Below are 21,951 nucleotides of genomic sequence, written 5' to 3' on the forward strand. Positions count from 1 at the left end.
TGACTATTGCATTGTACCATTGTAAAATAGGTTAGGTAAAATATAAGCTAAACTAGTTAGTGACATATTTCGCTTAACTCATATTTGTTCTTATAACTGCTTGCTCCATCTTTTCATACATTTATAAAATATATACTGAACTGGTTTATCTCTCAAAAATTCAATGCAGACGAAGTAGTCTACGTAGTGGAAAAAGGTAAAACCATTAAAAATAATTCCTGAGCCCATCTTATATTTTAATTACTTAAAATAACACCTTATTATTCCTACACATTTCTACATCCCCAAATTCTGCAAGGGACCATGGTCAAGGTTTCTGTGCATCCCAACGGCCAGCTCTGGTTGTCTCTCTGATTAGGGATTGCCATTTTAGTTATTTTTCTCAGCAGTGATTCTTCTTCTAATGATGCAAAGTGGGACTGAAAGTTATCAGCTTCCCAGTAGGAAATGCTTGAAATCAAAAAGATTCAAGCTGTTGGAAGCTACAATCTATCATTTTAAATTATAGTTGAGGTTGCCTGCCACTTTACATTCTAGGGCCCTATTTTTAGTTGCTTATAACTTCGCCAAACGTTAGCCATTCAGGGTGAAATTTTCCATGCTGGGTGTCTGCCTCAGGCTATTTTTGGAAAGTTTCAGCAAAAATGGTTCAGCAATTTCCACGAACAAGATTATGGGGAAAAATTCAGTGTTTTGTCTATATTAAAAAAATGTTACCACCATTTCATTGAGAAGCTTTAGCACCTCCATGTTTTGGAGCAGGGACTTGAATTTTAGCCGGGGTTGGGAAAATTCTGTAACATCAGAGATCTGCCTTTTGTTTGTTTCAATTAACATTTTGTATCCAGAAAGGAGCAAATGAGGAGCTGAATAAAGTGTAGTCATAGTGGATCACTTCACTAGGTATGTCCAAACCTATGCTACCACTGAAAAATCAGACAAGACCATGGCAGACAAGGTCTTCAATTACTTTGTTTTAAAAGTTGGTTTAACCAGAAGGATTCATCATGACAAAGGGGCAGAGTTTGAAAATAACTTATCCACAAGGCATGGAATGTGACAACTGTGAAGTCAATCCCGCATGCCATGCCAAGTACCTATTTTCTCTACCTTATCGTGTTTTCTATCCAAGACTGATATTATATTGGTAAATGAAGTTATATTGACTAATGGCATGGATATCATTCTAGACTGAACGTTTTATAGTTCTGGATAATTTATGAGGTTTATTTAGCAGATGTGTTTTCAAAATGGCTTGCCATATGCCTAATGATTTTGAGTTGTACGAGTATACTACTGATCATACAGGAACTGTTATTTCATAAGATATCAATATATGTTTGGGAATTTCAGCTGTGCAGAACTGGCCATTCTATTCGACTTTGGACCTAGAACTGTCACAGTAACTTCCTGCTTGATTGGCAAGATACACGGAAGAGAGATCCAGAAGTTTCCATCATCAATACCAGAACTTGTGAAATAAAATCAAGACAAAGATGCAATCAGGAGCATCTGGAGCTTGTACACTACTGCTAATGAGTCAGATGGATGGATGAATGTATTTTGAGTTAACAGAAATGTTGGGACAACATTACATTGACAAGGGGACAATGTAGCACTCCTAAAGGAATGCCAGGGTTATATTTACCTGCACCCTGTCCCTTTAAGGATTGATGTTCTGCTGGTGGGATCAAGAGACAGAGCTCTGGGGAGCAGAGTGTAGTTGTAGCAGTAGTGTGGTGTACTCCAGAGAGAGAGACAGTAGCAACTGTCTTTATGCAAGCTATGAGTGCATTTGGGGAGGGTGGGGGGGTTAGATTCTAAGTTTATTAAAATGCTCCCATTTTGAACTCTCTCTGGTCTGGGAGTGTAACATGCATTCAGATTTTGGGAATTGCCAGACTTTAGATTGCCATTGTAACCTATATTCTACCCTCTTGTGCATATGCATTTTAATACAGTCTTTTTACATGATCCCATATTTTTTTCACAGAACCCTTTCATCAGTCGGTGCACAGGATAGTCCTGCTCTGGGACTTAATCAGGGTTGTGTAGTCAGGCCTGCCGAGAGAGGGGGCAAAGGGGGCAATTGCCCAGGGGCCTCAGTGATTTAAGGCAGGAGCCCTGGGCCCTTTTAAATTGCCTGGGCGGGCCACAGGGCTCCTAGGTGCGCCCATGTTGGTACTGGCAGCGGCTAAGGCAGCTGGGCAGGCATGTGGAATCCCTGGCCTTGCCCATTTTCTGTTCTGCCCTGGGGAATTGCTGTTGGTGGGTCTGTGTGTAGTAAATGAGGGTGTTATTTGTAGGACCCCTGTATTATTTGTTGCGGAAGCTGGAAGGTGTGAGCAAGTGATGCAGAGTTTGCAGTAAGATAAATGACAGTTAAGGCTGTTTATGGCGGCCCGGGGGAAGGAATTCTACCCCTGACTATACCACAGAGTTCCTGTGTGATGCTGGGAAAGTCACTTAAACCCGGCTTTTCACAGATGGCTACTAATTGTGTGTTCCTCACTTTGTGGGTACCCAACTTGAAACTGCTGTGCTGAGCACTCATAGCTGCAACTGAAATCAGTAGAAGCTGTGCTCTGAATATACAAAGTGCTGTGTGATGCTAAGTACCCAAGAAATCAGGTCATTGGGGTCTCATATTGGGCATCTAAAATTAGTGGATACTTTTGACTTCAATGTTAGTGCCTCACTTGCCCATCTTTAAAAAGGGGATAATACCAACCCCTCAACTCACAACTTTATTGTGAAAATAAATTAATTACAATTTGTGAGGCACTCAGATACTATAGCAATTAGTGCCCTCCTAGAAAAGAGTATGACTAAATTAATTTCGTCTTCAGAGCAGGGTTTTAATAATACACAGTAATTAAGGCCTGGGGCCACAAACTGAACAATGATTTTCCATGCTTTCTAATGGGAAACCTGTTATTTCAGTTGTAATTTGCCTCACTACATTGTCTAGCTTCTTGCCCAATTGTTTTCCTTACACTGAAGACACTTAATTTTTTAATGATTTACTCTTTTATGCAATTAGATATAGTGATTAGGATTTTATCTTACTTCTCAGTTTTCCTTTAAGGGTACAGTGTGATATTTTTACAGGTCTTTTTGAAGGAACCACAGCATTCAGTCAGGAACTTGGTGTACAGCTAGCATAGGGATTTTAATTTGGCAACTAATTTCTGCCTCATCTGGTTTGGTTCTTCATAGTTATGTTTTCCTGCATCCAGATACACATTGACTTGTCAATGATGCAGCTCTCTTAAAGTGCTTTTCATGGCCTCCTAATACCAGAGATGGTTCCGAAGCAGGACATGGGATAGCTTTTCTTGAAGTTCTTCCTCCACACATCAGTTACAGTGGAGCAAATATTTGCCCATAACTTTAAGGAAGCTATAGTTATAGCCATATTGCTTCAGGTCTTATTCATCAGGAACATTTAGTTCCCACCCTGTTTCTACATTAGGTGTATGTTCTGCACGCCTGGGATGACTTCTCAGGCCTTCTGCACGATATACATAGATGCTGGCTACATCCATGCAGTCATTGCCTGCTGTAGGAGGTATTGAAGCAAAACTATGTTAGACACTTTAATGAAGTAACCTCAGTTGAAATTAATACCTGGAGGCACCACAGCAGAGTTGTTAGTCTGCTTCCTCAAGAATAAATCAAACATCAAATAAAATATCCAGGTTTTGTAGGCCAGAGCACTGAGTGATGCAAGTCTGAGCACAGCCGTCAAGCACACTGCAAGAAAGCCCTTTTTCTGGTATGCTTGAAATATAGGTGGCCCAAAGTGATCTCTAATCCAGGCTTATTTGTTCTCTAATAATAATTGCCATGGCTATATCCAGAACATGCTCCAGGATGTGCAGACTGTTTCAATACTTCTTTTCACTCTCTTCTTCTGCTCCTCAGTTCTTGTTACTCTTTGATCCATCTCTACCCATTTTGTTAGGGTTTATGTATCATCCTTTGGGTGCTACAAAAGCCACTGTCTGATGCATCCTACTGTCTCCTGTTAGGCACAATCAATCTGCTCCCTCCGCACAATGGCTGGCACTACCATCAGCGCTAATTCAAAACATCCATAGGCAGCTGCTTCTATCAATAGGAAAGGTGAACCAATGTAAGCAACAGCAATGCCAGCATAGGCTGACAAAGATGCTTTTAAAATGCAATTATTGGCAGCTCACTAGCTGCAACTTTAACAAAACTGGCAGCCCCAGCTGAAAAGTAGCCAGGTAGCATTTGCCTGGAAGAAAGAAAAGGTGAGGAGAAAGGTGGAGTGGGGAGGGAGAAGAGAAGATTTCTGGGTAAACTTTTGCACTCTCTCACACATTTTTTCAAAGCTGATATAAAGCCAATTTCCTGCATATTTGATAGTACCGTTATCTTTAGTGAAATGTCCATTCAAAACAAATGGGACGGAGGAACAAAGTAGGTAGATCCACCCACATTCTAAAAATCACATCAATTCCAGACAGATCTGTCATAAATGTGCAATATTCAGTGGGTGTAATCCCTTTATAATTACCCTTACAGATGGTCCTGTGGAAAGGAAAAGGATGTGCTTGTGTCTAATGCATAAGGTTAAGAGTCAGGAGGATCTGGGTTCTATTACAAGGTCTTTCACTGTCTTGCTGTGTGGAGTTGGACAAGTTATTTGTAATGCTTTGGGGAAGTAAATCCACACACAAATATTTAACTCTGTAGTAGTAGAGCTCCAGCACTCAGCCCTACTCTCTAAAGGTTCATACCCTAAAATAACTTCCAGAAATTCTGCAATTCTCAGAAAAAAATATGGTCATCTTAAAAGGCCAAATCATTACATCTGTTAACTTCAGTTCCCTCCTCACCCCCTGTAAAATTGGAGAACAATATTGCCCTGATGGATGTTGTGAAGCTTAATTCATTAATATCTGTGAAGTGTTTTGCAATCCTCAGACAGAATGTGTTATAGAAGTGCAAAGCATTACTATTGTTATTTCTTTTATGCCACTCAAAATATTTGGTTCTAAATACCAGGGTTGTGAGGTTTCCATTGTTGCTAGAGTAGATGACCAGGATTAGGTAAAATAAGAATAGATCCCAGAATAGAACCTTATTTTCATACCAGAAAACAAAGCATCATTTTGCAAAAAATAGTTACATTTTTCAACATTCCTTTGCAATTTCCTGGTTCCATCTTGAATGATAAGTACCAAAATATCACATGAAATGGATATTCTTGCAGTAATTCTGATTTGGCAGGAAACAAGAACCATTGGCAATTTAGCAAAATAGTCTGTAGTCACAAGATTTCTAGCCATATGTTCCAGACCAAACAGATTCTGATAAATTTTATGAGGAAAAACTTCCAAGTTCTTGTTTGGATTTTTATCCAACCTTCCATGTCTTTGATACTAACTGTTACAGAGCATGCAAGTGTGGAATTTAACTTTGAGATGCTTTAAACTACATAATTCATATTTTTTACAAAGTTCCCTGTATCTAGTAGGTTAAATTTGGCCTTCAGTTACACCACAGATGGTGGGGTTTTGTTCTGTTTCAAACCTGAGGGTGTTTCTACTTTGTAAAAACAACTGTCAGTGGAATCAGTTACATGATTGTCCCCAATGTATTTTAAGCATGATTTAGTTTTGCAGTGTAAATTAGACTTAACTATGCCTCTGAAAAGTACTACAGCCAAGAGAATGGTTCAATGTCTGTCATTTTGGCCATAGGCTGCAGCATGATTCACAGGCTGGGTTAGAACATAGTTAGGTGCCATCCACACTGCGATAGCAAATTGTGCTTTTATTGCAGGGTTTCTCAAACTGGGGGTCATGACCCCTCAAGGGGTTGTGAGGTTATTACATGGGGGGTTGTGAGCTGTTAGCCTCCACCCCCAAACCCTACTTCACCTCCAGCATTTATAATACTTCTTTTATACTCAAAATTGTTTTAATTTATAAAGGGGGTCACACTCAGAGGCTTGATGTGTGAAAGGGGTCACCAATATAAAACTTTGAGAACCACTATTTTATTGTGACTGGGCACAACAGGCTGTAAGCAACCCCCAGGACACAGTTTGTTTTTACAGAGGCAGGTTCCACACCACACATAGTTTCTGCTCCTTACACCAAAGTGTGGGGGACTTTCAAGAAGCCAGTTTTTTCTCTTCTCCAGCCCTAACCCTGGCCCAAGTTTGAGCAGCACAACCTGGGGGCTACTGCAAATTGGGAAAATAAATCATCTGTGGATTGTTAAAAGGCCACTCCTCTGCTATCCCTCATAAAGTTCCCTGCAGGGAGAGAAGAGTAGGAGTTGGCTCTGCCTAGTCTATGCCCCACTGCTGACTTCTCCATACCGAGGGCATCCTCAGCAGGAATGTTAGGAAAGGCTTCTGCTCCAGAAGCTGGTTAGGGCAGAGAATCTGCCCCATAGTGTGGGTCACAGACAAGATACTTGATGGTCTTTTAATCAAGGTCATGTTTATTTTCTATTATGTAGTACAAAAATAAACAGCCAAAAAATATGCCTCCAAAATTTCAACAAGGAATGGAGAATTATCCAAGGCCCTAATTATTAACAGAAAATATGACTGACTTTATAGGGGAGACACTGAACATTTAAAAAAATATATACAGGGAAACTAAATGGAAAATCTCCATCTGCCTCTAAGAGTTCCCTTTATAGTGGCATGGGAGTGCAATTACCGGCAAAATGACAGACACTGACCTCTAGCCTGGCCTCCAGGGCTCCAGTGTGCTGTTGTCTCCCCCTGTGTTCCGACTGCAGCTTTTCAATGAATGCGCTGTTGTTGGCCTCTTCAGAGAGGAGCTGTTTGAGGATAAGGAAGATTCTTTGTGAGCGCAGGGGGGAAATAGTCCAAAGAGACTGTAAAGTCATAATTAGTTTCTTTATATACCATCTCCATTATGCTGCCAAATCTTCTTGCTGTTACGCTACAGCAAAACAATAGCCTTTTTTCAGTTCAAGCTGCAGCATTGCCCAGTCTCATACCTGCAGCTACTGCTTAGTTGCTGTACTCTGAACAGCACCTTCATATTATGATGAAGGGGAAAGACCACCACCACCCTAACATTTATTATCAGATATGCACATGGTATTGCCAAAACTCAGGACATTATCAGTATGTATTTTTATTACATCTGAAGATCCCAATCAAGATCAGGGCTTCATTGTGCTGAATGCTGCAGATATTCAAAATAAGAGACAGTCTACACCCTAAAGAGTTTAATTCAATGTTAAGGCTGAAACTCTACTTTTACCCATCTCTGGTATTCCTAGATAGGAGCAAGGGAGATAAAAAGGGGGACATTATAACCCACAAGTGTTCCTTTTCCTAGGAATGAAAGGATGAGAGCAACTCAGACAGCACTAAAATTCCAGCCATGCTGCAGTACTTGGAGTTTTTTTTAAATTATTATTATTAAACAGGAGTTCAATGGTATTCACCCAGCAGGGCAAGATAGTCTCTGCAGGCCAGGTGGAATTTTATGAGTCTGAGACTGTATATTTTGGGATGGGAGAGAAATAAAATTAAGATTTGATACAAAACTGTGTTATCCCTATTTGATCCTCAAGTAGGGTGAAATTCTCCCATGTGCAGAAGGTCAGCAAAAGACCTAGGCAGAGCCTAAATTCTCAAAGAGTGGGAAATAAGAAGTGATTAGACTCTTTGGATGGGGTGAATATAGGGTTGCCAATTTTGGTTGGCTGTATTCCTGGAGGTTTCATCACATGACATAATCTTTATTTAAAGATTAATCTTTAATTTCTGGAGATTCCAGAAGAATCCTGGAGGGTTGGCAACCCTAAATGAATTTCATCTTTTGGTTTCAACTCTAAATTTCATATGCATTGAGATATGATTCTGAATGCAACCAAACTTTGGTGTCAAAGCGTCACATAAACAGTGGGGGCTGAGGCAAAAAATGTCTTATTCTCATAAAGTCTCATACACTTATGACTTGATACATTACTTGATATAAGTAACAGAACAACATATTTGTAATAAACCACTTTGTAAAGCACTTTGGGTCTTCTGGTATGAAAGGCTCTTGGTAAATGAAAGATAACCATACATAGTATTCAGATAGTATCCTTTATGGGTGCGATTACTGTATTATCTGAGGACACTCATTCCTTGCTTCTCATTTAATTGAGAATTGTGTGAGCCCAACAACTACATTTCATTGTTTCCAAAACAGCTCTAATCTCCATACACAGGACAGGCTTTAATACTAGCCCTAAGCATTGTTACCACAGGGCAAATCTTCACAATGAGGTGAAATGCAAATGATTTGGCTGTTGTAAACAAAACACACTGGCAAGGTTTTCCAGAACTTTGGTTGCATAATGTTAATGCAGTACTCATGATCTTAATTTAAAAAATAATCTCTTGAAAATTAATCTGTCATTACTATGTTAATTAAGCCTTTAAGCCAATTAAGCCCAAGGTGAAGTTGAGGGCAATAAACTCCATAAATGTTTAATATAAAGTCTTAACAGTGAATTTTTTTTAAAAAAAAGAAAGCTCTCTTTTTGGGACACTGAATGGCTCAAGGGATTGCTAATTACAGAACTAATCCACTGTTCAAATCCAGCCCAGGTCAGCAGTAATCACATGACTTCTGTGTGTCCTTTGAGTTGTTGATCTAGATCTTGCTAAAGACATCAAAAATTACCACTAAATGTCTAACCTATTTTTTCAACGAAAGTACTTGCTGCTCTGGCAGCTGATTTCCACCTCTCTACAAACAAACGAAATGTAGCAGGGCTCACCCTGCTGGTGCTCTGCACCAGATACTCCTGTCCCACCTCCAAATGCTTGCTGGGGTGAACACAAATGGCTGAGGTCCTTTCTCTCTGACAGAGCCCAGAGAGTCATTATGAGTTACTGTTTCCACACCTCCAAAGTCCTTACTTGCAAAGTAGCGTGAGGCTCAGTCCTCTCCCCCATATTATTTGATGTCTAGAATGGTCCCAATGGCTCATAATGAGAATGCACAACAAGCTGATATTCCAGTAGCCGAGACAACACCGAGCTCTTCGTCTCCTTTACATCAAACCAACAGCACCATCTCCCAGCTTTCTGAAAGCCTAACCAAGATAAGCAACTGGGTGAAGAGCCCCTGGCTAAAGCTGCACCCTGGCAGGCAAGACCGAAGTGAGGCTGGAAGGATGACAGAACTATCCACACCCTCTGAGCTTTAGGATCGTATAAGCTCCAAAACTTGAAGTAAAGCTCGGCCCATAGTGTCACGTTTTCCTTTGTTCTGAGTTGAAACCAAGGTTTTGATCTGAACAGTTTACTTGGCTCAGGCTTGCAGAAAACTATCCAACTTATCTAATGTGTTATAACTGTAGAGGACCCACCATTGATATCCAACTAAAGTTTGCCAGCACACTGGTAAATCTAACCTAAGTTTTGGGTTTACAACATCTTGCACTTTGGAAGCCTGTCTAACCACTGTCTAACCTTTCCTATCCCAGCCATTGTTATTTCAGAGTGTCCGTGCTTCTTACGTTATTGCAATATCACTGGGTCTAATGGAACAGGCCAGGGGTACTGGTAGAGTCCTATTTTCCTTTCAAATCAAAATTAAAATTAAAATTAAAAGGAGCAAAATAAAAAGCAGTAAATTTGGATCTGAAATTCTGAATTCCCATTCACGTCCAGAAATTGGGTGTAGGAACAAGGAACCAATCAAGTGCTTTATACTATATTAGAGGAAGAGCTTTAGGAGTCATGCTTTATTGGGTATCATCATTGCTTTGTATTTCTTAATTCTTGCCATTAGAAGCAATAATTGCAAGGCAAGCAATATTGGGCGAGTGGGTGGGTGACTATGTAGTTAAAAAGACCTTAGAACTCATAGGATGTTAATGAGTGGCCAATTATTCTGTGACTAATGGATAGCTGCTAGTTGGAACACATTTAGGTCTGAACATAAGTCTCTGTAATAGTTTTAATTAATTTTTAAGAATGCAGGATTGTCTTATCTAAAGCCAAAAACATAAATACTTTCATTAATTAGTGTTTATAATGCAATGTATCCCTGAGCTTTGCTGCAGTAATTGGAATCTTCCTACAAGACGTCCTTGTAAACAGCAATATTATTTCAAGGCAAGGTTTCTGGTTTATTTTTTGGCCTGGTAAAGAATGTTTTTTTTCTAGACTGGCTGGCTGTTTTTTCACTTAAGAATAAAATAGGAGTAATGATGTAGGCTTGACTATGCATTTAAATTGAATAATTTGCAATAATGCTCCAAAATGCCACTGGGATAGAAGTCAAAGGACTGTTTGCAAAAACAATTGCTTCTCTTTTTAAATTAATTTCTGAAAAATAAATGCAGCAAGTTGCTAGATGGCTCAAGGGATAGAGAGCCTTTCATCTCTAACAGCATTTTAAATGTAGCCTGGATTGGTAGTGAGTGACAGTTGTTACTATGGCAGGGTTGATCTGTGGCCTTTGTAAAATGTAAACATGATAATCGTCATCTAATGGGAGAAGTCTTCCTTCTTCTACAAAATCTGATTTTTTTAAAAAAAATTCCATTGCTGAGAAAAAATAATATATTGTACATATCCAGTCTTTTGTTCAGGGACACGCCAAACAAAAAGAGTTTCTCAGCGTATGTTTCTGCTGTGGTCATCTGGTGCAGATGTACATACATGAAAGTAAATAGATGGTCTGGTGTTACTGGCTTGTGCTAGATCAGAAACAAGAGAAAAGCTATTTTACCCAATATGAATGGGACCAGAGAAGAAGAGAAATATTTTTAATAAGGATGAATCTATTGGTTCAGCCACATTAAGAACTGCTTGGGGTTTAAGATAAAATCAGAATTTCTCTTAGCTCTCTGCCTTCACATATTTATAAAAATGGATTAACAAGCTCTCCATTTTAAGTTTTGACATATTTGAATGCATTTTTCTCTCTGAGGGCTTGTCTAGACGAACAGTTTGTGCATGGCAAACGAATGTGTGACTCTACCGTGCACTAGCCTGCTGTGTCCTAACTGGCCAGATGGACCCTGCTACTATGTGCTGCAAGTTCCGCCGTGCACACTGACATATGCCCCCTTCAAAGCAGGCTAGACCAAAATATAGTAAGCAATTTTTAGTGCATGGTAGCAGGGTCAGCACAGACAGTTAATGAGCAGCAGGCTAGTGCACTGTAGATTTACACCACAGCTTGCTGCACTGTTTGTGCAGACACGTCCTGAGGCTTCAGAGGAAGGTGGGAGGAGGAAGAGATGTTGGGTCCTTGATGATGAGAAACTTTCCAGCACACACTTGCACACAAGAGCTTTGGATAATCATCCAAATTCTTAGATGTGCTAAGAGATTTCCAGACAGAAAAGAAGGCATGGTCTCTGCCCCAAGGAGCTCGTAGTCTAAAGGCAGACAAGGAGATAAACAGAGAACAGGACTAAGTAGAGCACTCAAGAAGGTGATTGGCTACATCTTAGTAATATGAAGATACTGATTGGACACATCTATGTTGACTCAGTGAGAAGTTTTATTGTTTGTTTTAAAATTAGAATATATAAACAACTCCCAGTTACTCCCCAAGCTTGTCAGAATCTGCCATCTAGTTCTCCCATAGGTAACACAGCAGGACTTGAATGAGAAGAGGGTGGTGGCCTCAAACGTGAGGCAGGGCATGCCATGTGTAGGGGTAGCATGGAAAACGGCACAGAGATGGTTGTGTGGAAAGAGGACAGATGGGCATATGAAGCTGGACTCACTGGAAGAGAGGAGGGGACTGGAGCAACACCAAATGAGACCAGGGCCAGGGCTGAGACACACTGGCAGTGTGACATGGGTAGAGCTTGTATTGCCACTGCTTGCATTCTCCTGCGTCTGTCCTGTGGAGAGAGGATTTCAGCCTGCAGGGCCTTCAATTTGGCATTTTTTACAAGCACCAAATTGTCTTGAAATTTAAGAGGAAAAACTGTCAGTGATGTCTCTTTCAAAAGGGTATACAAGGCTCTGTCACTTGTGAAAAGGTATAGATCTGTTTTGTGAGCAACTGGAACGTTAGTTGCAGAACAAAATCTCTCCTACCTACTGGGGTACCCTTGGTCTTCAGCAGTAAATGGAATTCTTCCTGAGCTCTCTGCTGGGACACAGAGAAAAACCTCAGCATGTCTTCATAGGCATCATTGACTTCTCGTTTTAAACAGGAAAGAGAGCCTCCATTTCACAGGTGATGTAATAAACATGGAGGACAAACAGAAGAGCTCAGGCAAGACAATTAGAATATTCTAATTCGTATAACCTTTCTAAATGTCCTTGAAGACCAAGCAGCAAAACATTGTGTGTTTAATCATAGTGAAGGGTAATAGAAACCAGAGAGAGAGAGAGAGAGAGAGAGAGAGAGGGAAGGAGCTCAGCTAATTCCAGGCATGCTCTGTTAAACGCTCTATGGGATAAAATGGCTTATAGTCCACGCAGCATACTTTCCTTGGATAAGGACCATCACACATGGAAATTAAAAGCGATTAGAGTCCCTGAAGGGTTTGAATACATTCTATAAAACATTTCCTTTATTCTCTACCGTTTGTTTAAAAAATATTACAGGCAAGGCATTTTTATGCAGAGGGGCGTTTATTTACATGTAGCACCTTAAGAGATTAGATATGGCTTTAATGGCCATTATTACAGCTCCATAAACAGCCATTAAAAGCATGTTTAAAGTGACACTGTCAAAACTCACTGACAGGCCCAGAATTTCCAGTTGCAATATACACTGCCCTCTCCTGGTCACCGTAGAGCTATTTGCTTCTCAAAATGGAGGCTGAGACTTACACTGGGGATTCCAGCCATCAGTGGACAGCCACTAGTGCAAACCCCTAGTATAGTCAGGCCCAATCAACAATAACCATAAATTGCACCCTGGCAGCTCACCCATGCTTGATACTGGGATAAGGTACACTGGGTGTCAGTCAAGACCTATAGCAGCTTTGCCTCTCTAGGCTAAGGTTTTGCACTGATTCATCTACGCTGGTCACTGGTGGCTGAAATACCCAGTGCAGACAAGGCCCCTTGGTAGAAATTTTCATTATTCTTCTCCATGACCCTATGATAAACAAGGAGCGCTAGCGGCAACAGGGCATGGTCATCGCACTCTGTAGTCTACCCTGTCCCTATGTTTCCTGTTAGACACAGTCGTAGTGGCACAGGGTGAAGGATTATTTTCCTCTGAATTTGGGCAAAAGACAAGAGACATACAACTTGTTTCTAAACCAATGAAAGAAGAACTAATGCTGGCAACTTTACCAATGGCTTTCAATGTCTGAAATCACACTTGACTTCAGAATGTTGCCACATGACACATATTTGCATACTAACATTTAAAAATATACACTGACTTTTTAGGAAACTTCACACTCAAAAAAGACAAAGATTTTGGTTCTGCTGTCTAAGCCCAGCATTTTCCTCCTCTGTTTCATACAGTCTGAGTCACTGATTTCCACAATGACATTTAAATGGGCAGCCTGAGGCTGAAACCACAATGACATGTATTTTGCACCTCAAAAAGCAGGTAGGTGACTTTCTTCCTTCTGAGTTGCTACTGAACCAACTCTCCAGCTGGCGTTAATATGTACTGGGCTGCAAGAGGTGCCATCTTTCAGAAGGAATGCAAAACCAACTACACGAGCACAAGCCACGAAGAAGAACTAAGTCATTCAACCTATGTCAACCAAGTCCAAGTAGTTGGGCTTGTCAACCAAGTCCAAGTAGTTGGTTCAGGAGAGTTCCGTGGTGTATGAAGAGATGAGTAGGAGAAGGCGTTCTCCCACTTCCACTAGTGTGTGGCCTCTATTTGCACCCCTGAGGCTGCAAATGCTCCTAGAGCTCCTCCGTAGGGGTCTATGTGGCCATCTGACTAGAGTAGAACTGGATCTACTGGCCCTACCCTCAGTCCTCCTATAGTTTCCCCTTGCTTCATTGTCTACACATCTTTGCAGAAATACATACAGGAACACCGATAAAGCTGTGCTTCACTACACACAGGAGATGTAAACTGTGCATTCAGGCTCTTCAGATACATTAATTTATGCATGCCTATTGCTTATGGGGCCTTTGATGGTCTGGAAGGATGGAATAGGATTTACCCTGATGATCCCATGACTTGTTACGGAAGAGTAAAGATATTAGCCCCAGTGTCCTGGCTAGGTTTCAGATTTGGTACTCACCTTCTGCTTTCAAACATTCCCTCGTACTTTCAATTGGTTGGGATTTTTATCGCTTCTGGTCTCATCTCTCCTGTAGTGTTGCTGTACGCAGTTAAACAATTGCTAAGTGTCATTCCAGAGGTGGGTCAATTTCAGCTACCATGTGAAATGATCCATTTTTATGTATGTACTGTGACAAAGTTCCTCCTCTACCTTGATGGGTCCTGCGCTTCTTTGGCAGATTTACTCACCTCAGTGATCTTCCCCACAGTCTAGGTCAACTTCTCCTGTGTCTAATCAGGAGTTGGGAGGTTTGTGGGGAACCCGGGCCCGCCCTCTACTCCGGGTTCCAGCCCAGGGCCCTGTGGATTGCAGCTGTCTATAGTGCCTCCTGTAACAGCTGCATGACAGCTACAACTCCCTGGGGTACTTTCCCATGGCTTCCTCCAAACATCTTCTTTATCCTCACCATAGGACCTTCCTCCTGGTGTCTCATAACGCTTGTACTCCTTAGTTCTCCAGCAGCACAGCCTCTCACTCTCAGCTCCTTGCACCTCTTGCTCCCAGCTCCTCATACGCACTTCCTCTCTTCTGGCTCCCCCCTCCCTGACTGGAGTGAGCTCCTTTTTAAACCCAGGTGCCCTGATTAGCCTGCTTTGATTGGCTGCAGGTGTTCTAATCAGCCTGTCTGCCTTAATCGGTTCTAGTAGGTTCCTGATTACTCTAGAGCAGCCCCTGCTCTTGTCACTCAGGGAACAGAAAATTACTCACCCAGTGACCAGTATATTTGCCCTCTACCAGACTCCTGTACCCCACTGGCCTGGGTCTGTCACAGTACACACACACTGTACGAGTTAGTTTGTGCCGTTAGGCCCAGCTCTGAGTAAGAAGCACTGTGAAATCTGTACCAGCCCCGGAGCAGACCTAGGAGGCATTGCACCTTATATACACCTCAGACACAATTCTGTCCCTGGCTTAACGAAAGTCAGGGAAGAGTGGCCCTATACCAATAGTAAATTGTAATATTCCCAGAACGAGCCTAGCTGTGCTTGCTGGCATGTTGTGGGGGTGGGGAATGGAATGAAGGCATCACCAATTTTCTTGACCACCAGTTCAGAAGAGGGAAATAGCAGATCATACAACACCGGCTTGGATCCAAAGTATGTACAGCCCACCAGATGTGTAAGGGGAGTTCTTAGCCCTGTGTAGGCATGTAATCCAAGTTAGAATCTAGGGCAACAAAAATGATTAGGGGTATAGAACAGCTTCCGTATAAGAAGAGATTAATAAGATTATGACTTTTATTCTTGGAAAAGAGACAACTAAGGAAGGATATGATAAGGGGCTATGAAATCATGACTGGGGTGGAGAAAGTAAATAAGGAAGTATTATTTACTCCATCTCATAACACAAGAACTAGGGGTCATAAAACAAACAAAAGGAAGTATTTCTTTACACAACGCACAGTCAATCTGTGGAACTCTTTGCCAGAGGATGTTTTGAAGGCCAAGACTATAACAGGATTTTAAAAAGAACTAGATAAATTCATGGAGGATAGGTCCATCAATGGCTATTAGCTAAGATGGGCAGGGATGGTGTCCCTAGCCTCCGTTTGCCAGAAGCTGGGAACGGCGACAGGGGATGGATCACTTGGTGATTACCTGTTCTGTTCATTCCCTCTGGGGCAGCTGGCATTGGCCACTATCAGAAAACAGAATACTGGGCTAGATGGACCTTTGATCTAACCAAGTATGGCCATTCTTATGTTTTAGCCCTATGTTCATAAATTACTCATATATGGCTATCAGCTAATTTTGATCACTGTAAAGAAATACATACTTCAGGGGCTTTAGATTGCAGTAATATTTATACCAGTTAGTCATTCCCTTAATTCCTTCAAGCTTATACCATTGATCAAAAATTATTATTCTCTCTCTCTCACACATACCCCCCACAGATATAATGTTAAATAGCATACTGTACACTTGTTTAATTCTTTCTTTATGTAGCATGTTAGGTACTGAATAGAACTCATTTTCAGGAGCCATAGTTAGCATGAAAAGAGACTATATTGATGGATAATGTCTGGAGTACCGAATGCTCTGTGAATAATTGCATATTTGGTATTCATGAGATAAATATCATAAAGATAAATTAAATAGATGCTTTATTCCCAATGAATTGCCATGATTCAAATAAAGCCATCGGATGTGAGATATGTTAAATGCCTGTGTGTGAAATATAGCTGCTAAGGTAACACATATCAGTCTGTTTCTACAAAATTTAATTTAGTTTTGCCCTCAGTCCTGAGTTGCCTAGAGACTGGAAAATAGCAAAAGCCCTCAAGATATTTTCTCCTTTTCTTTTTTATTCCCCTTTCCATTGATTTTTTTTAAACCACCTCAGTTGTGATGAAGTTTGTCTCCTAAAAAACAGTCATTAAAGCTATTCAGTATGTGACTGACTTACACAAAGCCTAGTACGAACAAGAGACTATAAAAATATTCTAGGGCCCTTTCTATACTAGGACTAAAACAGTTCCTTGGTTCAGGATAGCTAATATGGCTTAGCCAGCCCAACATGGCAGTTTAAACTGTGACTGGCTCTGAGTTTGGTCCCTTTTAAACATGGATTGGCCCAATACACACATTTAAGCCTCCATCAGTTTTAATGTGAAGTGGGTTTAAAACTGGTTCTTATAGACAAGCTCTTACAAGTAAAAGTTTGTTACATGACTAGTTACTGCACACCAAGCCATGCTATGAATCTACAGCACACCAGCTTGCCACGCAGTAACATTCCATGTAGACACTACTACACAGCAGTAAAAATCCTTGGCTCCACCATTGTTATTAATATTTGTGTTACTATAGTGCCTTGAGGTCCCACGCAAGATCAGGGCCCCATTGTGCTAGGCACTAGAGGAGTGCGGAGGACAGGAATTTCATTTCATGAAGAATTTCAGATTTTGAAATTATCCACAAAGGAAAATTCCAGAAAAAAACTCAGACTGAAACATTTCAATCAATTTGAAAGTACAAAAAATAGAAATGAAAAGGCAATTCAAACCAAAAAAACCAAAATGTTTCCTTCTGAAAATGTTGAAACAGGATATTGCAGCATTGTTTAAACTTCTCCCCCCAGTGTTCCTCTGAAATGAAATTCTGATGGAATGGACTTGCCAACAGAGAATGGTTCTGTCCAGGTTTTTCTGACCAGCGCTGCTATGCACTGTATAAACACACAGTCCATAACCCAAAGAGCCTACAATCTAAATGGACATGACAAACTAAGAATGGCCCAAGTAACTGCCTCAAGGTCACATAGCAAGACCATGGCAAAGCTGGGAATAGAACCCGAGTCTGACTCCCAACCTGTGCCCTTGTCCATTCAAATACACTTCGCCTTGGTGGTAGCAACACTGAAGCACTAGTGGAGACAGCTCCTCAGCACTTTAACCCCTCTGTCATGTAACCCTGCTCAGAGTAAGCCTAGATGACACAGTGGTTAAAACAACTATGAGCAGCAATGAAGATTTGTCATGGAGATCTTCCCCCTTCGCCCCCCTTTACAAATATCACAGATGCACAGTGATCGGGGGTGGGGGAGAATCAGAGTGATGGCTTTGCTCCCCCCTTGCAAGTCCCAATTTCTCTACCCCTGGCTGACAGAACTTCCTGGATTCATTGGTTGCTGATGGCTAACCTTTCTTCTACTTCCACACCAGCAACTTTGTGTACACTCCTAACAAAAACCACTGGTTCCTGCTATTGCACGAGAGGAACAGAAACCAGTCACCAAGAACTCCACAATGCCAGTGGAAAGGTAGGGCTCTAGCAGCTATGGCCGGGTAAAAGAAAGTGTGAGGGGAAGGGCAGGGGACCACAGTAAATAATTTATTAAATAATAATGTCATATACTGGTTAAAACTCCAGTACCTGACTCTGAACATTACAACAAACATAATAATAACACTGCTCTACAGCCAAAATGCTTCTGAAATAAATGTAGTCCAACTTTACTAATTCTGGGTCACTGAGAATGAAAATGATGCTTAAAATTGTTGATTGGCTCTAGTTTTCAAGATATGCTATTGGGTCAGTATATAGGACCCTTGACTTGGGAATGGCGGAGGATAAGTGAGTTATAAAGGGAAGGGATCTCAATTTAAACCAGAAATGACTAAAATACATCTTTGACTGGATCTATGAATAAATCTATGACTGGGTTTGGACAGTACTTGCTTTTTAGGCAAAACAATGAATGATGCAATCTGAAGCTGGTATTGCATCATACATGATATGAATTGCATCATGTTATTCCTAGAAGTCATGGATGATGCAATCATAACGAAGCTTACATCACTCTGCTGAACAAATTGCCCTATATCAGCTCTAGAAATCATACAGTGTCGTGCTCTCTTATTTGTCAGTGTTTGATTTTGCAAAGGGACACATTTCTGTTTAGCCAAAGTGAGCAGAGATGCCTCGTACTTGTGTGAACAGTGCAGATAACTTCTGCTATGTTTGTGGTGAAGTGACTTTTGCATCACAAAAGCGCAGTATCACCACTATGATTAAGAAAGGCTATCACCTTTCTTTTGGCTGCAAAATTGGAGATCAGGACAAGAGGTGGGCCCCACACATATGCTGCAACACTTGTGCAACAAAGTGGTTGAACAGGAAAAGGAAATCTATGCCTTTTGCAGTGCCAATGATTTGGAGACAGCCAACAGATCATACCAGCAATTGTTACTTCTGCATGGTGCCTCCAGTTGCGAAAGGTGTGTCAAAGAAGAAAAAGTGGACGGTGCATTATCCAAACATTCCATCAGCTATACGCCCAGTACCCCACGGAGAAGGACTGCCAGTTCCTGATGCACCAGAATCATTCTCACTTGAGTCAGACGAGGAAGAGGAAGAGGATGAAAATTCTGGTCCTGAACCATCTATGTCACAGGACCCACATTTTCTCCCATTCTCCTCCTCTGAACCACACCTCATAACACAAGGTGAACTGAATGACCTTGTCAGGGATTTGGAACTACCCAAGAGTAAGGCAGAGCTGTTGGGCTCCAGACTACAGCAGTGGAATCTCCTGGCAGGCTATCAGGGCAAATTGAGCCCATCAATGCTTGCAGACTATTGCTGGACAGTGACAAGAGATGCTCCATTTAATGAATACAAGAGGCAAGCCAAGTAGACACTGAATAGGACTAAACTATGTACATAATAGTTTTTTGCCTTTTTGTTTCATAATAAATTTTATTTATATAACCCTTTTGCTGATTTTTAAAGTGTTACATAAACAGGACAGGTGAAATATTATCATGTAAAGCAACCATAAACACATGAAAAGACCTAGGTTTACAATTTATGCTTAAAACTCTACTATCTACACAATATACATAGACATAAAATGTAAAAACTTAAATATCTTAGAAACAGTAGCCAATCAGTTGTTTTAATTCTCATATTTGAATTCAGCACATCAAAATACATAATAAATAGCACATTTTATCTCTGAAGCAGACGACTTCTCAAAAATTGTAGACCAGTGTAACCTGCATATTAATTAGTTATCACCAAGAAAGGATGTTCTGAGATCTATATCTATCTGGTAAGAGGAGGCACAAACACCCAATATATTGGAAGGAAATGATAACCATTTGATCAGCTATCAAAAACAAAAGCAATCTGCAGCCACTTTTCTTTCAAGAGTGATCAAAACCCAAGAAAAGAAAGAATTGGAAAGGAGCAGGGCCACCCAGAGGATTCAGGGGGCCTGGGGTCTTCGGCAGTGGGGGGCCCCTGCCGCCAAAGACCCAGCACTTTGGCAGCGGGTCCTGGGGCAGAAGGACCCCCCGCCGCCGAACTGCCGCTGAAGACCCACCCCGGGACCCGCCACTGACGTCCCGGAAGGACCCCCCACAGTGGGTACTTTGGCTGCAGGTCCCGTAGAGGAAGGACCCTCCGTCGCCGAATTGCTGACAACAACCTGGAGCGGAAGAAGCTCTGGGAGCCCGGGCCCCATGAGAGTTTTCCAGGGCCCCCAGAGCAAGTGAAGGACCCAGTTCTAGGGCCCCCAAAAAATTCTCATGAGGGTCCCTGCGGGGCCCAGGGCCTGGGGCAAATTGCCCTTCTTGCCCCCCACCCTTCTGGGCGGCCCTGGAAAGGAGTGGATTTTAAATTGCCAGTATATTCCAATCAGGAGCTTCCAAATATGAAAGAGGTACTATAATAGCCCTTTTTTTTTTAAATGAAAACAACTGATATATCAAACTAAATTCCTGTGGCTAGATGGCTGAATTCATTTCTGAGAAAAAGTTTGCAAACTATAAGCAAGTAGCTTCTTGAATGCAGCTTTATCTAGAAAAAAATGCACCAATTACAACAGCTGTGCTTTAGAGGATAGCCCCTCTTAAGCCAATTATCCATTAAACAGCTATGTCTGTGAAATTCACAGCTGCAAAGAAATTTACCTACAGCATTATCCCAGGGCATCCAATTTAAAAAGGAAATTATTGGTTGCTCTCTTAGATAGCATGTCAGCATGGTCCTGCAATGGAAAACAACCTGGGCAAATCAAAATTAGCCTAGTTTTCAAAGAAAAGGCAATCTCTCCAAACTCAGCCTTCTTTTTCAAAATGGCCATAAATTGCTAAAACAAGAATCCAAATGTCCAACCGCAAGCCCAGCCATCTCAGTTATTTGGTAATTACTTTCCTGTACTATGCTATCTTTGACTAAAATTCCTCATTCTTAAACAATTAATTTTTAATATTTTATGCATATTATATAGGGAAAATATGCATTAATATGACAAACTGACTGTAGACGGGTTCCGCTGGGGCTCGACCCTCCCTGAGGGGGAGGGGAGCCACACCGGCCTCGATGTCTTCCCTGCAATTACAGTCTGCTCTGGCCTTTCGGCAGGTCAGAGCAGTGACAAAGTCAGAGGGGGCCCAGCCCTTGGTTTGGGCGGGGCACCAAACACAGTTTAAACAGCCCTGGCCCTTTGGAGCAGGGCAGAGCAGTGGCAGAGTCAGAGGGGGCCCAGCCCTTGGCTCAGGCGGGGCACCAAACACAGTTTAAACAGCCCTGGTCCTTTGGAGCAGGCCAGAGCAGCGGCAAAGTCAGAGGGGGCCCAGCCCTTGGCTCGGGCGGGGCACCAAACACAGTTTAAACAAACAGTTACAGGCCTCTCCGACTGGGGAGAGGGGGAATCTGCCACCCGGTTACAGGTGGCAGGGGGAACGCAGGCCCACCCACTCCTCTGCGTTCCAGCCCGAGGCCCTAGTAGCGGTTGTCACCGCTACTGGTGGTCAGTGGGGTCCTGACCGCAACACACTGACATGGGCAACGGTAGCTTTGCAGCCTGACTGGAGTCAGCTGCCCCCGGGCTACTTCCTAATTCCCCCTCTATTCCTACCTGGTCCGGGGCCTCTGTTCCGGAGACGTCCAGGACCATCAGTTCCTCCCAATCCGGGCTGGGCGGCAGGTCCGGTAGGGTTTTGGGGAGTTCGGGCCACGCCTGGTCTGGGGGCTCCTCGGGGCCGTAGTAGGGGCGAGGCAGTTCTGGCAGCCCCTCGTCGTAGTAGGGGCGAGGCAGCTCTGGCAGCTCCTCGTCGTAGTAGGGGCGAGGCAGCTCCGGCAGCTCCTGGTCTCGACCTCTGGCTTGGGCAGCCTCCCAGTCACGAGTGGCGGCGGGCACGTCTGCTCCTGCCGGTGGCCGAGCTGCAAC

General features: G+C 42.1%; 1 protein-coding gene across 11 annotated transcripts in view; it reads right to left on the reverse strand.

The window, feature by feature from the left end:
- Window positions 1-21,951, reverse strand: part of LMNTD1 (lamin tail domain containing 1) — a 334,417-nt gene that overhangs the window by 161,625 nt on the left and 150,841 nt on the right. For all 11 annotated transcript variants that reach the window (XM_050968522.1, XM_050968561.1, XM_050968523.1 and 8 more), the window contains one exon: window positions 6,733-6,834. In XM_050968522.1, coding sequence (XP_050824479.1) covers window positions 6,733-6,834 — 102 coding nt within the window. The remainder of the gene's footprint in view (window positions 1-6,732; window positions 6,835-21,951) is intronic.

Source organism: Gopherus flavomarginatus, chromosome 1 (assembly GCF_025201925.1).
Source record: "Gopherus flavomarginatus isolate rGopFla2 chromosome 1, rGopFla2.mat.asm, whole genome shotgun sequence".
NCBI classification, from domain to species: Eukaryota; Metazoa; Chordata; order Testudines; family Testudinidae; genus Gopherus; species Gopherus flavomarginatus.